Source organism: Babylonia areolata, chromosome 9, assembly GCF_041734735.1.
Source record: "Babylonia areolata isolate BAREFJ2019XMU chromosome 9, ASM4173473v1, whole genome shotgun sequence".
NCBI lineage: Eukaryota > Metazoa > Mollusca > Gastropoda > Neogastropoda > Buccinidae > Babylonia > Babylonia areolata.
The window spans coordinates 49,858,751-49,873,849 of NC_134884.1; the positions used below are offsets into that span (position 1 = coordinate 49,858,751).

The following is a 15,099-nucleotide window of genomic DNA, read 5'->3' on the forward strand; positions in this document are numbered from 1 at the left end:
CAGGATCCGATGCTATGGTTCAGCGGTTACAACCTGTGTTGTGTGTGATGTTTGTTCCACAGGATCCGATGCTACGGTTCAGCGGTTACAACCTGTATTGTGTGTGATGTTTGTTCCACAGGATCCGATGCTACGGTTCAGCGGCCTACAACCTGTATTGTGTGTGATGTTTGTTCCACAGGATCCGATGCTATGGTTCAGCGGTTACAACCTGTGTGGTGTGTGATGTTTGTTCCACAGGATCTAATGTATGGTTCAGCGATTACAACCTCTGTGATGTTTGTTCCACAGGATCCAATGTATGGTTCAGCGGTTACAACCTGTGTGGTGTGTGATGTTTGTTCCACAGGATCCGATGCTATGGTTCAGCGGTTACAACTTGTGTGGTGTGTGATGTTTGTTCCACAGGATCCGATGCTATGGTTCAGTGGTTACAACCTGTGTGGTGTGTGATGTTTGTTCCACAGGATCCGATGCTACGGTTCAGCGGCCTACAACCTGTCTTGTGTGTGATGTTTGTTCCACAGGATCCGATGCTACGGTTCAGCGGCCTACAACCTGTCTTGTGTGTGATGTTTGTTCCACAGGATCCGATGCTACAGTTCAGCGGCCTACAACCTGTATTGTGTGTGATGTTTGTTCCACAGGATCCGATGCTATGGTTCAGCGGTTACAACCTGTGTGGTGTGTGATGTTTGTTCCACAGGATCCAATGCTACAGTTCAGCGGCCTACAACCTGTATTGTGTGTGATGTTTGTTCCACAGGATCCGATGCTATGGTTCAGCGGTTACAACCTATATTGTGTGTGATGTTTGTTCCACAGGATCCGATGCTACGGTTCAGCGGCCTACAACCTGTGCCGTGTGGCCCAGGGGTGTGGGGATGCCTACGTGGAGTATGGCATCCACATCTGGGACTTCATCGCCGGCATGCTCATCGCCAGGGAGGCCGGGGCAGTCATCTGTGATCCTACAGGTCAGTCCTCAGTGATCCTACAGTACAGGTCAGTCCTCTGTACAGGTCAGTCCTCAGTTTCAGTTTCAGTAGCTCAAGGAGGCGTCACTGCGTTCGGACAAATCCATATACCCTACACCACATCTGCCAAGCAGATAGTCCTCAATGATCCTACAGTACTGGTCAGTCCTCAGTTATCCTACAGTACAGGTCAGTCCAAAGTGATCCTACAGTACAGGTCAGTCCTCAGTGATCCTACAGTACAGGTCAGTCCTCAGTGATCCTACAGTACAGGTCAGTCCTCTGTGATCCTACAGTACAGGTCAGTCCTCAGTGGTCCCACAGTACAGGTCAGTCCTCTGTAAAGGTCAGTCCTCAGTGATCCTACAGTACAGGTCAGTCCTCTGTGATCCTACAGTACAGGTCAGTCCTCAGTGGTCCCACAGTACAGGTCAGTCCTCAGTGATCCCACAGTACAGGTCAGTCCTCTGAGATCCTACAGTACAGGTCAGTCCAAAGTGATCCTACAGTACAGGTCAGTCCTCTGATCCTACAGTACATGTCGGTCCTCTGTACAGGTCAGTCCTCTGTACAGGTCAGTCCTCTGTGATCCTACAGGTCCGTCCTCAGTGATCCCACAGTACAGGTCAGTCCTCTGTACAGGTCAGTCCTCAGTGATCCCACAGTACAGGTCAGTCCTCTGTACAGGTCAGACCTCAGTGATCCTACAGTACAGGTCAGTCCTCTGTACAGGTCAGTCCTCAGTGATCCTACAGTACAGGTCAGTCCTCTGTACAGGTCAGTCCTCAGTGATCCTACAGTACAGGTCAGTCCTCTGTGATCCCACAGTACAGGTCAGTCCTCTGTGATCCTACAGTACAGGTCAGTCCTCTGTACAGGTCAGTCCTCAGTGATCCTACAGTACAGGTCAGTCCTCTGTGATCCCACAGTACAGGTCAGTCCTCTGTGATCCTACAGTACAGGTCAGTCCTCTGTGATCCTACAGGTCAGTCCTGTGTGATCCTACAGTACAGGTCAGTCCTCTGTGATTCTACAAGTCAGTCCTCAGTGATCCTACAGTACAGGTCAGTCCTCAGTGATCCCACAGTAGAGGTCAGTCCTCTGTGATCCTACAGTACAGGTCAGTCCTCTGTGATCCTACAGTACAGGTCAGTCCTCAGTGATCCTACAGTACAGGTCAGTCCTCAGTGATCCTACAGTACAGGTCAGTCCTCTGTGATCCTACAGTACAGGTCAGTCCTCTGTGATGCTACAGTACAGGTCAGTCCTCTGTGATCCTACAGTACAGGTCAGTCCTCTGTGATGTTACGGTACAGGTCAGTCCTCTGTGATCCTACAGTACAGGTCAGTCCTCAGTGGTCCCACAGTACAGGTCAGTCCTCAGTGATGATCCTACAGTACAGGTCAGTCCTCTGTGATCCTACAGTACAGGTCAGTCCTCTGTGATGCTACAGTACAGGTCAGTCCTCTGTGATGTTACAGTACAGGTCAGTCCTCTGTGATCCTACAGTACAGGTCAGTCCTCTGTGATCCTACAGTACAGGTCAGTCCTCTGTGATCCTACAGTACAGGTCAGTCCTCTGTGATCCTGCAGGTCAGTCCTCTGTGATCCTACTGTACAGGTCAGTCCTCTGTGATGCTACAGTACAGGTCAGTCCTCTGTGATCCTACAGTACAGGTCAGTCCTCAGTGATCCTACTGTACAGGTCAGTCCTCTGTGATGCTACAGTACAGGTCAGTCCTCTGTGATCCTACAGTACAGGTCAGTCCTCTGTGATGTTACAGTACAGGTCAGTCCTCTGTGATCCTACAGTACAGGTCAGTCCTCAGTGATCCTACAGTACAGGTCAGTCCTCTGTGATCCTACAGTACAGGTCAGTCCTCTGTGATCCTACAGTACAGGTCAGTCCTCTGTGATCCTGCAGGTCAGTCCTCTGTGATCCTACAGTACAGGTCAGTCCTCTGTGATCCTGCAGGTCAGTCCTCTGTGATCCTACAGTACAGGTCAGTCCTCAGTGATCCTACAGTACAGGTCAGTCCTCAGTGATCCTACAGTACAGGTCAGTCCTCTGTGATCCTGCAGGTCAGTCCTCTGTGATCCTACAGTACAGGTCAGTCCTCAGTGATCCTACAGTACAGGTCAGTCCTCTGTGATCCCACAGTAGAGGTCAGTCCTCTGTGATCCTACAGTACAGGTCAGTCCTCTGTGATCCCACAGTAGAGGTCAGTCCTCTGTGATCCTACAGTACAGGTCAGTCCTCTGTGATCCTACAGTACAGGTCAGTCCTCTGTGATCCTACAGTACAGGTCAGTCCTCTGTGATCTTACAGTACAGGTCAGTCCTCTGTGATCCTACAGTACTGGTCAGTCCAAAGTGATCCTACAGTACAGGTCAGTCCTCTGTGACCCTGCAGGTCAGTCCTCTGTGATCCTACAGTACAGGTCAGTCCTCAGTGATCCTACAGTACAGGTCAGTCCTCAGTGATCCTACAGTACAGGTCAGTCCTCTGTGATCCTACAGTACAGGTCAGTCCTCTGTGATCCTACAGTACAGGTCAGTCCTCTGTGATCCTACAGTACAGGTCAGTCCTCTGTGAACCTGCAGTACAGGTCAGTCCTCTGTGATCCCACAGTAGAGGTCAGTCCTCTGTGATCCTACAGTACAGGTCAGTCCTCTGTGATCCTACAGTACTGGTCAGTCCTCAGTGATCCTACAGTACAGGTCAGTCCTCAGTGATCCTACAGTACAGGTCAGTCCTCAGTGATCCTACAGTACAGGTTAGTCCTCTGTGATCCTGCAGGTCAGTCCTCAGTGATCCTACAGTACAGGTCAGTCCTCTGTGATCCCACAGTACAGGTCAATCCTCTGTGATCCTACAGTACATGTCAGTCCTCAGTGATCCTACAGTACAGGTCAGTCCTCTGTGATCCTACAGTACAGGTCAGTCCTCTGTGATCCTGCAGGTCAGTCCTCTGTGATCCTGCAGGACAGGTCAGTCCTCAGTGATCCTACAGTACAGGTCAGTCCTCAGTGATCCTACAGTACAGGTCAGTCCTCTGTGATCGTACAGTACAGGTCAGTCCAAAGTGATCCCTCAGTACAGGTCAGTCCTCAGTGATCCTACAGTACAGGTCAGTCCTCTGTGATCCTACAGTACAGGTCAGTCCTCTGTGATCCTGCAGGACAGGTCAGTCCTCAGTGATCCTACAGTACAGGTCAGTCCTCAGTGATCCTACAGTACAGGTCAGTCCTCTGTGATCGTACAGTACAGGTCAGTCCTGTGTGATCCCACAGGTCAATCAGTCCTTAACACAGCTGATGCACGCCTGTCTGTGCACACACAACACATTGCTGACATATTGTGAACACACTTGATTCACTCCTGTCTATCCACACACAACACATTGGTGACATGTTGTGAACACAGCTGATGCACACTGCACTCAGAGCACATTGGTGACTCATTGTGAACACAGCTGATGCACACTGCACTCAGAGCACATTGGTGACACATTGTGAACACAGCTGATGCACACTGCACTCAGAGCACATTGGTGACTCATTGTGAACACAGCTGATGCACACTGCACTCAGAGCACATTGGTGACACATTGTGAACACAACTGATGCACACTGCACTCAGAGCACATTGGTGACACATTGTGAACACAGCTGATGCACACTACACTCAGAGCACATTGGTGACACATTGTGAACACAGCTGATGCACACTACACTCAGAGCACATTGGTGACACATTGTGAATGTAACTGATGCACACAAAAGGCTTCAGGACCTTTAACCTTGGGCCTGACATTAGTTAGAGATTGCAGGATGGTGTTGGTGGGCCTGACATTAGTTAGAGATTGCAGGGTGGTGTTGGTGGGCCTGACATTAGTTAGAGATTGCAGGGTGGTGTTGGTGGGCCTGACATCAGTTAGAGATTGTAGGATGGTGTTGGTGGGCCTGACATTAGTTAGAGATTGCAGGGTGGTGTTGGTGGGCCTGACATTAGTTAGAGATTGCAGGATGGTGTTGGTGGGCCTGACATTAGTTAGAGATTGCAGGGTGGTGTTGGTGGGCCTGACATCAGTTAGAGATTGTAGGATGGTGTTGGTGGGCCTGACTTGAGTTAGAGATTGCAGGATGGTGTTGGTGGGCCTGACTTGAGTTAGAGATTGTAGGATGGTGTTGGTGGGCCTGACTTGAGTTAGAGATTGTAGGATGGTGTTGGTGGGCCTGACTTGAGTTAGAGATTGTAGGATGGTGTTGGTGGGCCTGACATCAGAGATTGCAGGATGGTGTTGGTGGGCCTGACATCAGTTAGAGATTGTAGGATGGTGTTGGTGGGCCTGACATCAGTTAGAGATTGTAGGATGGTGTTGGTGGGCCTGACATCAGTTAGAGATTGTAGGATGGTGTTGGTGGGCCTGACATCAGTTAGAGATTGTAGGATGGTGTTGGTGGGCCTGACATTAGTTAGAGATTGCAGGGTGGTGTTGGTGGGCCTGACATCAGTTAGAGATTGCAGGGTGGTGTTGGTGGGCCTGACTTGAGATAGAGATTGTAGGATGGTGTTGGTGGGCCTGACATCAGAGATTGCAGGATGGTGTTGGTGGGCCTGACATTAGTTAGAGATTGCAGGATGGTGTTGGTGGGCCTGACATCAGTTAGAGATTGCAGGATGGTGTTGGTGGGCCTGACATCAGTTAGAGATTGTAGGATGGTGTTGGTGGGCCTGACATCAGTTAGAGATTGCAGGGTGGTGTTGGTGGGCCTGACATCAGAGATTGTAGGGTGGTGTTGGTGGGCCTGACATTAGTTAGAGATTGTAGGATGGTGTTGGTGGGCCTGACATCAGTTAGAGATTGCAGGGTGGTGTTGGTGGGCCTCCTGACATCAGAGATTGCAGGATGGTGTTGGTGGGCCTGACATTAGTTAGAGATTGCAGGATGGTGTTGGTGGGCCTGACATCAGTTAGAGATTGCAGGGTGGTGTTGGTGGGCCTGACATCAGTTAGAGATTGTAGGATGGTGTTGGTGGGCCTGACATCAGTTAGAGATTGTAGGATGGTGTTGGTGGGCCTGACATCAGTTAGAGATTGTAGGATGGTGTTGGTGGGCCTGACATCAGTTAGAGATTGCAGGATGGTGTTGGTGGGCCTGACTTGAGTTAGAGATTGCAGGGTGGTGTTGGTGGGCCTGACATCGGTTAGAGATTGCAGGGTAGTGTTGCTGTGAATGTTGTTGTTTTTTTCCTGCAGGTGGTGAAATTGATGTGATGAACAGACGTATCCTGGCAGCAGCTACACCTTCGCTTGTTCCTCAGCTGTCATCACTGCTGGTCCACCTGGACATGGGCAGAGACTGACCCAACACACTTCTCTGCTTTCTTTCCCAGTAGTTAACACACTTCTCTCCCAGTAGTTAACACACTTCACTGCTGTCTTTCCCAGTAGTTAACACACTTCTCTGCTTTCTTTCCCAGATTTTAAAAAAGTATTACAATTTATAATTTTGAACTGTTTGCAACAAACCTTGGGTGGCCTGTGAAGGCCTGGTGAGCGTGTTGGGTTTATGCAAAGATCAGGCTTCTGACTTTTCTTCTTCTTTTTTTTTTTCTTTTTTTTTCAGCAGATGTGGTGAAACATGTATGGATCAGTGTGCATGCTTTGATACCTCCTTGAACTCCAACTGAACAGAGGACTGCTTCATAGCCTTCTTTCTGTCTGGTAAAGGTTTCAGTGTGTTTCGTAAAGGGACGTCTGATAAAGGTTTCAGTGTGTCTTCTAGAGGGACGTCTGATAAAAGTTTCAGTGTGTCTTCTAGAGGGACATCTGGTAAAGGTTTCAGTGTGTCTTCTAGAGGGACGTCTGATAAAAGTTTCAGTGTGTCTTCTAGAGGGACATCTGGTAAAGGTTTCAGTGTGTCTTCTGGAGGGACATCTGGTAAAGGTTTCAGTGTGTCTTCTGGAGGGACATCTGGTAAAGGTTTCAGTGTGTCTTCTAGAGGGACATCTGGTAAAGGTTTCAGTGTGTCTTCTAGAGGGACATCTGGCAAAGGTTTCAGTGTGTCTTCTGGAGGGACATCTGGTAAAGGTTTCAGTGTGTCTTCTGGAGGGACATCTGGTAAAGGTTTCAGTGTGTTTTCTAGAGGGACATCTGGTAAAGGTTTCAGTGTGTCTTCTAGAGGGACATCTGGTAAAGGTTTCAGTGTGTCTTCTGGAGGGACGTCTGGTAAAGGTTTCAGTGTGTCTTCTAGAGGGACGTCTGGCAAAGGTTTCAGTGTGTCTTCTAGAGGGACATCTGATGTCAGTTTTCCAGAGGGACGTCTGATGTCAGTTTTCTGGAGCGACGTCTGATGTCAGTTTTCCGGAGGGACGTCTGATGTCAGTTTTCTGGAGGGACATCTGATGTTAGTTTGGACGTCTGATGTCAGTTTTCTGGAGGGACATCTGATGTCAGTTTTCTGGAGGGACGTCTGATGTTATCTTTCTAGAAGGACGTCTGATGTCAGTTTTCTGGAGGGACATCTGATGCCAGTTTTCTGGAGGGACGTCTGATGTCAGTTTTCTGGAGGGACATCTGATGTTAGTTTGGACGTCTGATGTCAGTTTTCTGGAGGGACATCTGATGTCAGTTTTCTGGAGGGACGTCTGATGTTAGTTTGGACGTCTGATGTTATTTTTCTAAAGGTACACCTGATGTTAGTTTTCTACAGGGACGTCTGATGTTAGTTTGGACGTCTGATGTTATTTTTCTAAAGGTACACCTAATGTTATTTTTCTAAAGGTACACCTGATGTTAGTTTTCTACAGGGACATCTGACGTTAGTTTGGACGTCTGATGTTATCTTTCTAGAGGGACGTCTGATGTCAGTTTTCTACAGGGACATCTGACGTTAGTTTGGACGTCTGATGTTATCTTTCTAGAGGGACGTCTGATGTTAGTTTTCTACAGGGACATCTGACGTTAGTTTGGACGTCTGATGTTATCTTTCTAGAGGGACGTCTGATGTCAGTTTTCTACAGGGACATCTGACGTTAGTTTGGACGTCTGATGTTATCTTTCTAGAGGGACGTCTGATGTTAGTTTTCTACAGGGACATCTGACGTTAGTTTGGACGTCTGATGTTATCTTTCTAGAGGGACGTCTGATGTTAGTTTTCTACAGGGACATCTGACGTTAGTTTGGACGTCTGATGTTATCTTTCTAGAGGGACGTCTGATGTTAGTTTTCTACAGGGACATCTGACGTTAGTTTGGACGTCTGATGTTATCTTTCTAGAGGGACGTCTGATGTTAGTTTTCTACAGGGACATCTGACGTTAGTTTGGACGTCTGATGTTATCTTTCTAGAGGGATGTCTGATGTCAGTTTTCTGGAGGGACGTCTGATGTTAGTTTGGATGTCTGATGTTATCTTTCTAGAGGGACGTCTGATGTCAGTTTTCTGGAGGGACGTCTGATGTTAGTTTGGACGTCTGATGTTATTTTTCTAAAGGTACACCTGATGTTAGTTTTCTACAGGGACGTGTGACGTTAGTTTGGACGTCTGATGTTATCTTTCTAGAGGGACGTCTGATGTTATCTTTCTAGAGGGACGTCTGATGTTAGTTTGGACGTCTGATGTTATTTTTCTACAGGGATGCCTGATGTTATTTTTCTAGACAGACATCTGACAAAGGTTTCAGGGACATCTGACAAAGGTTTCAGGGACATCTGACAAAGGTTTAAGGTTTCAGGGACACCTGACAAAGGTTTCAGGGACATCTGATCATGGGTTTAGTGTCAGTTTCTGGATGGACATTTAAAAAAAAAAATCAGTGAAAGTCATGTCTCTCTTGAGTCGACCAGTGTGAAAATGTTTGGTTTGACTGGGAATGTTATTTGAGAAGTAAATCAGACAGACAGAAAACAACACCAACAGAAAATTGACTTTCCATAGAATTTCTAAAATGGGAAAGCAGGTGTTATCATTTTAAATGTTTACAGCAAGTTGAAATAAAGACTTATTTATGTGATTGTCACACAGTAAGTGAATATTGTGTTGTTCAATGTTCTCAGTGTTTTTGATTTTTCTTTTTTTTTAATATACCGTTTTGTTTTTGTAGCAGGTTACTCTTCATATGTACTAGATTTTAAAAAAAACTTTTGTCAAAGTAAATCAGCATCTCCTCATTGATAAAAATTATACAAGTCAGAATTTTTGTTTTCATAAATTTTAAAGTTAATGATCCTGATAACAATTATGTTTCTTGTTTTTGATTATTAAGTTTGATAGCCAGTAAAGTTTGTAAATACTGAATGATGTTTGATACTTTTGTATGAATATATTAGTTCATGAATCATGGTGGATGTCATGATGTACCTCTGCTTGCATTTTGTGCTCGTGTCAGTGTGTTGGACAACGGAGTTTTTGTCTTACACTTCATCGAATGTGTGCAGTATTTCTGTGTTGTGTAGACTGATTATATGAAAACAATTAGTGTTTAAATGTTTTGAAGTTGAAAGAAAAAACAACAACAAAACTTGCAAGGATTTGTGTTGTGTGGTAGGGTATGTGCTGGCATTCCATGTTTAGAATTGTTGATGCTTGGAAACAGGGACTGTAGACCTGTTGACAGAAAGAACATTGAGAGGACTAAAGTGAAATCAAACACCACCACAATCAACTACCAGCCAGAAGTCAAACTGTAATGAGCAACATTTCCTTTGGAAAGAAAGGCATGGTCATGGTCACAGTTGGTCAAATTGAACTGTTCTATCCTTTAATGAAGGAAACACTTTGTGGCTGTGGAGAAAATATATCATTCCATTTATCATGCTGGAATGGTCCATGCTGGTGGGTATACTGAATCGATGTATGTTTGTCACAGTGTAGGGTGATATGAGTCATGGTGTGTACTGTGTAGGTGTGATGTTTGTCACAGTGTGGGGTGATATGAGTCATGGTGTATACTGTGTAGGTGTGATGTTTGTCACAGTGTAGGGTGATATGAGTCATGGTGTGTACTGTGTAGGTGTGATGTTTGTCACAGTGTGGGGTGATATGAGTCATGGTGTGTACTGTGTAGGTGTGATGTTTGTCACAGTGTAGGGTGATATGAGTCATGGTGTGTACTGTGTAGGTGTGATGTTTGTCACAGTGTAGGGTGATATGAGTCATGGTGTGTACTGTGTAGGTGTGATGTTTGTCACAGTGTAGGGTGATATGAGTCATGGTGTGTACTGTGTAGGTGTGATGTTTGTCACAGTGTAGGGTGATATGAGTCATGGTGTGTACTGTGTAGGTGTGATGTTTGTCACAGTGTAGGGTGATATGAGTCATGGTGTGTACTGTGTAGGTGTGATGTTTGTCACAGTGTAGGGTGATATGTGTCATGGTGTGTACTGTGTAGGTGTGATGTTTGTCACAGTGTAGGGTGATATGAGTCATGGTGTGTACTGTGTAGGTGTGATGTTTGTCACAGTGTGGGGTGATATGAGTCATGGTGTATACTGTGCAGGTGTGATGTTTGTCACAGTGTAGGGTGATGTGTCATGGTGTGTACTGTGTAGATGTGATGTTTGTCACAGTGTGGGGTGATATGAGTCATGGTGTATACTGTGTAGGTGTGATGTTTGTCACAGTGTAGTGATATGTCATGGTGTGTACTGTGTAGGTGTGATGTTTGTCACAGTGTAGGGTGAGGTGTCATGGTGTATACTGTGTAGATGTCATGTTTGTCACAGTGTAGGGTGATATGAGTCATGGTGTATACTGTGTAGGTGTGATGTTTGTCACAGTGTAGGGTGATGTGTCATGGTGTGTACTGTGTAGGTGTGATGTTTGTCACAGTGTAGGGTGATGTGTCATGGTGTGTACTGTGTAGATGTGATGTTTGTCACAGTGTAGGGTGATATGAGTCATGGTGTATACTGTGTAGGTGTGATGTTTGTCACAGTGTAGGGTGATATGAGTCATGGTGTATACTGTGTAGATGTGATGTTTGTCACAGTGTAGGGTGATATGTGTCATGGTGTGTACTGTGTAGATGTGATGTTTGTCACAGTGTAGTGATATGTCATAGTGTGTACTGTGTAGATGTGATGTTTGTCACAGTGTAGGGTGATGTGTCATAGTGTGTACTGTGTAGATGTGATGTTTGTCACAGTGTAGGGTGATGTGTCATGGTGTATACTGTGTAGATGTGATGTTTGTCACAGTGTAGGGTGATGTGTCATAGTGAGTACTGTGTAGATGTGATGTTTGTCACAGTGTAGGGTGATGTGTCATGGTGTGTACTGTGTAGATGTGATGTTTGTCACAGTGTAGGGTGATGTGTCGTAGTGTGTACTGTGTAGATGTGATGTTTGTCACAGTGTAGGGTGATATGAGTCATGGTGTATACTGTGTAGATGTGATGTTTGTCACAGTGTAGGGTGATATGAGTCATGGTGTATACTGTGTAGATGTGATGTTTGTCACAGTGTAGGGTGATGTGTCATAGTGAGTACTGTGTAGATGTGATGTTTGTCACAGTGTAGGGTGATATGAGTCATGGTGTATACTGTGTAGATGTGATGTTTGTCACAGTGTAGGGTGATATGAGTCATGGTGTATACTGTGTAGATGTGATGTTTGTCACAGTGTAGTGATGTGTCATGGTGTGTACTGTGTAGGTGTGATGTTTGTCACAGTGTGGGGTGATATGAGTCATGGTGTATACTGTGTAGGTGTGATGTTTGTCACAGTGTAGGGTGATGTGTCATGGTGTGTACTGTGTAGGTGTGATGTTTGTCACAGTGTACGGTGATATGAGTCATGGTGTGTACTGTGTAGGTGTGATGTTTGTCACAGTGTAGGGTGATGTGTCATGGTGTGTACTGTGTAGGTGTGATGTTTGTCACAGTGTACGGTGATATGAGTCATGGTGTGTACTGTGTAGGTGTGATGTTTGTCACAGTGTAATGATGTGTCATGGTGTATACTGTGTAGGTGTGATGTTTGTCACAGTGTAGGGTGATGTGTCATGGTGTGTACTGTGTAGATGTGATGTTTGTCACAGAGTAGGGTGAGGTGTCATGGTGTGTACTGTGTAGATGTGATGTTTGTCACAGTGTAGGGTGAGGTGTCATGGTGTGTACTGTGTAGATGTGATGTTTGTCACAGTGTAGGGCGAGTTGTCATGGTGTATACTGTGTAGATGTGATGTTTGTCACAGTGTAGGGTGAGGTGTCATGGTGTGCACTGTGTAGGTGTGATGTTTGTCACAGTGTAGGGTGAGGTGTCATGGTGTGTACTGTGTAGATGTGATGTTTGTCACAGTGTAGGGTGAGTTGTCATGGTGTATACTGTGTAGATGTGATGTTTGTCACAGTGTAGGGTGAGGTGTCATGGTGTGCACTGTGTAGGTGTGATGTTTGTCACAGTGTAGTGATATATCATGGTGTGTAGTGTAGGTGTGATGTTTGTCACAGTGTAGTGATATGTCATAGTGCATACGGTGTAGGTGTGATGTTTGTCACAGTGTAGTGATATATCATGGTGTGTAGTGTAGGTGTGATGTGTCACAGTGTAGTGATATATCATGGTGTGTACTGTGCAGATGTGATGTGTCACAGTGTGGGGTGATATGTGTCATGGAGTGTATACTGTGTAGATGTGATGTGTGTCACAGTATAGGGTGATACGTGTCATGGTGTGAATACTGTCTAGATGTGATGTTTGTCACAGTGTAGGGTAATATGTGTCATGGTGTGTATACTGTAGGGGTGTCTGTGTAGGGGTGTCAGTGAGGACAGTGTAGGGATGTTTTGTGTAGGGGTGTCTGTGAGGACAGTGTAGGGGTGTTTTGTGTAGGGGTGTCTGTGTAGGGGTGTCCGTGAGGACAGTGTAGGAGTGTTTTGTGTAGGGGTGTCTGTGTAGGGGTGTCAGTGAGGACAGTGTAGGGGTGTCCGTGAGGACAGTGTAGTCAGTGAGGACAGTGTAGGGGTGTCAGTGAGGACAGTGTAGGGGTGTCAGTGAGGACAGTGTAGGGGTGTCCGTGAGGACAGTGTAGGAGTGTTTTGTGTAGGGGTGTCTGTGAGGACAGTGTAGGAGTGTTTTGTGTAGGGGTGTCTGTGAGGACAGTGTAGGGGTGTTTTGTGTAGGGGTGTCTGTGAGGACAGTGTAGGGGTGTCTGTGAGGACAGTGTAGGGGTTTTGTGTAGGTGTGTCTGTGAGGACAGTGTAGGGGTGTCCGTGAGGACAGTGTAGGAGTGTTTTGTGTAGGAGTGTCTGTGAGGACAGTGTAGGAGTGTTTTGTGTAGGGGTGTCTGCGAGGACAGTGTAGGGGTGTCTGTGTAGGGGTGTCTGTGAGGACAGTGTAGGGGTGTCCGTGAGGACAGTGTAGGAGTGTTTTGTGTAGGGGTGTCTGTGAGGACAGTGTATGAGTGTTTTGTGTAGGGGTGTCTGTGAGGACAGTGTATGAGTGTTTTGTGTAGGGGTGTCTGTGAGGACAGTGTAGGGGTTTTGTGTAGGGGTGTTTTGAGGACATTGTAGGGGTGTCTGTGAGGACAGTGTAAGGGTTTTGTGTAGGGGTGTCTGTGAGGACAGTGTAGGGGTTTTGTGTAGGAGTGTTTTGAGGACATTGTAGGGGTGTCTGTGAGGACAGTGTAGGGGTGTCTGTGAGCACAGTGTAGGGGTGTCTGTGAGCACAGTGTAGGAGTGTTTTGTGTAGGGGTGTCTGTGAGCACAGTGTAGGAGTGTTTTGTGTAGGGGTGTCTGTGAGGACAGTGTAGGAGTGTTTTGTGTAGGGGTGTCTGTGAGGACAGTGTAGGAGTGTTTTGTGTAGGGGTGTCTGGTCTTGCCAAAACGTTCCTGCAAGGCACCGTACAAGGAGGCAGGAGAGGACGGCAGAAGAAGAGATGGGAAGACAACATCCGGGGGTGGACAGGCTTGACGCTCGATGACGCCCTGAGGAAATCAGAAAACCATGAAGAGTGGAGAGGGGTGGTGGTCAGGTCAGCAGCGGTGCCCCAACGGTCTGAACCCAGACTACGGGAGAGGTGAAGGTGAAGGTCTGTGAGGACAGTGTAGGGTGTCTGTGAGGACAGTGTAGGAGTGTTTTGTGTAGGGGTGTCTGTGAGGACAGTGTAGGGTGTCTGTGTAGGGTTATCTGTGAGGACAGTGTAGGGTGTCTGTGAGGACAGTGTAGGGGTGTCTGTGTAGGGTGTCTGTGAGGACAGTGTAGGGTGTCTGTAGGGGTGTCTGATGCCACTTTCTGGAGTGTTTCTATGTTATCAGATTATAGCTGAGAGATAGTAAAAATGTCAGATTTTGTTGTTGAATCTGAGTTTGTCCAACTTGTTCTCTCCCTGTTCCTGTTTGTGTGTGTGTGTGTGTGAAGGGGAGATTGTAGTGTGTTCATTTCTCTCTCACTACCAACACATATGATCCTCAGTCACACACAGGTTGCCTCCCTTCTCTCTTGGAATACAAACTTATGAAAATGGGGTTCACAAACAGTTAAGGACCACTTGGGAACTTGCAGTTTTCTTTTTGGGGGTCATGTGTCAGCCAACAGGTGTGTGCAGTCAGTGTGATGAGCACCACTCATAACCACAGGTGCTTTCTGCTACATTCAGTTCACTGTTCACATTGAGAAACCACCAGTTTGGATCAAACACTGCTTTTTCAAACATATTTTTTCTCCCCTGTGGTATGCTGGGGGTCTTTCAGTGTTAATAACATTCCCACTTTTTGGAAATTGTGCTGGAAATTTCCTCTTCTATTCCTCTCTTTATTTCTGCCTTTTCCCTTCCCCCCATTCAGTTGTCTCCTTTTTTCTCCGCTTTCCCAGTCCACTCCCCTTTCTTTTGACCACAAAAAAACCTGGACTCTTTTTTCTCATTTCCACGGTCTCAGATGTACTCAGTGCAGTTTTGCTCTGGCAATTAATTGTTAACAATAGGATGGGCACTAGCTGTCAATTCTGCAGAGTTATTTGTTTCATAGTAATAGTATATGGCCTTTTTATTAATTTATTGTTTTCTTTAAAGTGATTTTGAAAAAATGGAGAGATGATTTGAAGTGGTCCATAACTTTTTGTAAGCCACACACACACATACAGAGTTTGCTGACAAACAGTGTAGTTCAGTGC

General features: G+C 46.3%; 1 protein-coding gene across 4 annotated transcripts in view; it reads left to right on the plus strand.

The window, feature by feature from the left end:
* The window catches only part of LOC143285565 (inositol monophosphatase 1-like), a 60,613-nt gene extending 46,326 nt beyond the window's left edge, over window positions 1-14,287 (plus strand). For 3 of the 4 annotated variants that reach the window (XM_076592956.1, XM_076592955.1, XM_076592957.1), the window contains exons 8-9: window positions 826-977; window positions 6,242-14,287. In XM_076592956.1, the coding sequence (XP_076449071.1) occupies window positions 826-977; window positions 6,242-6,348 (259 nt within the window). In that variant the 3' untranslated portion in view covers window positions 6,349-14,287. The remainder of the gene's footprint in view (window positions 1-825; window positions 978-6,241) is intronic. The other variant, XR_013055702.1, reaches the window with a different exon arrangement.
* Window positions 14,288-15,099: the final 812 nt, after the last annotated feature.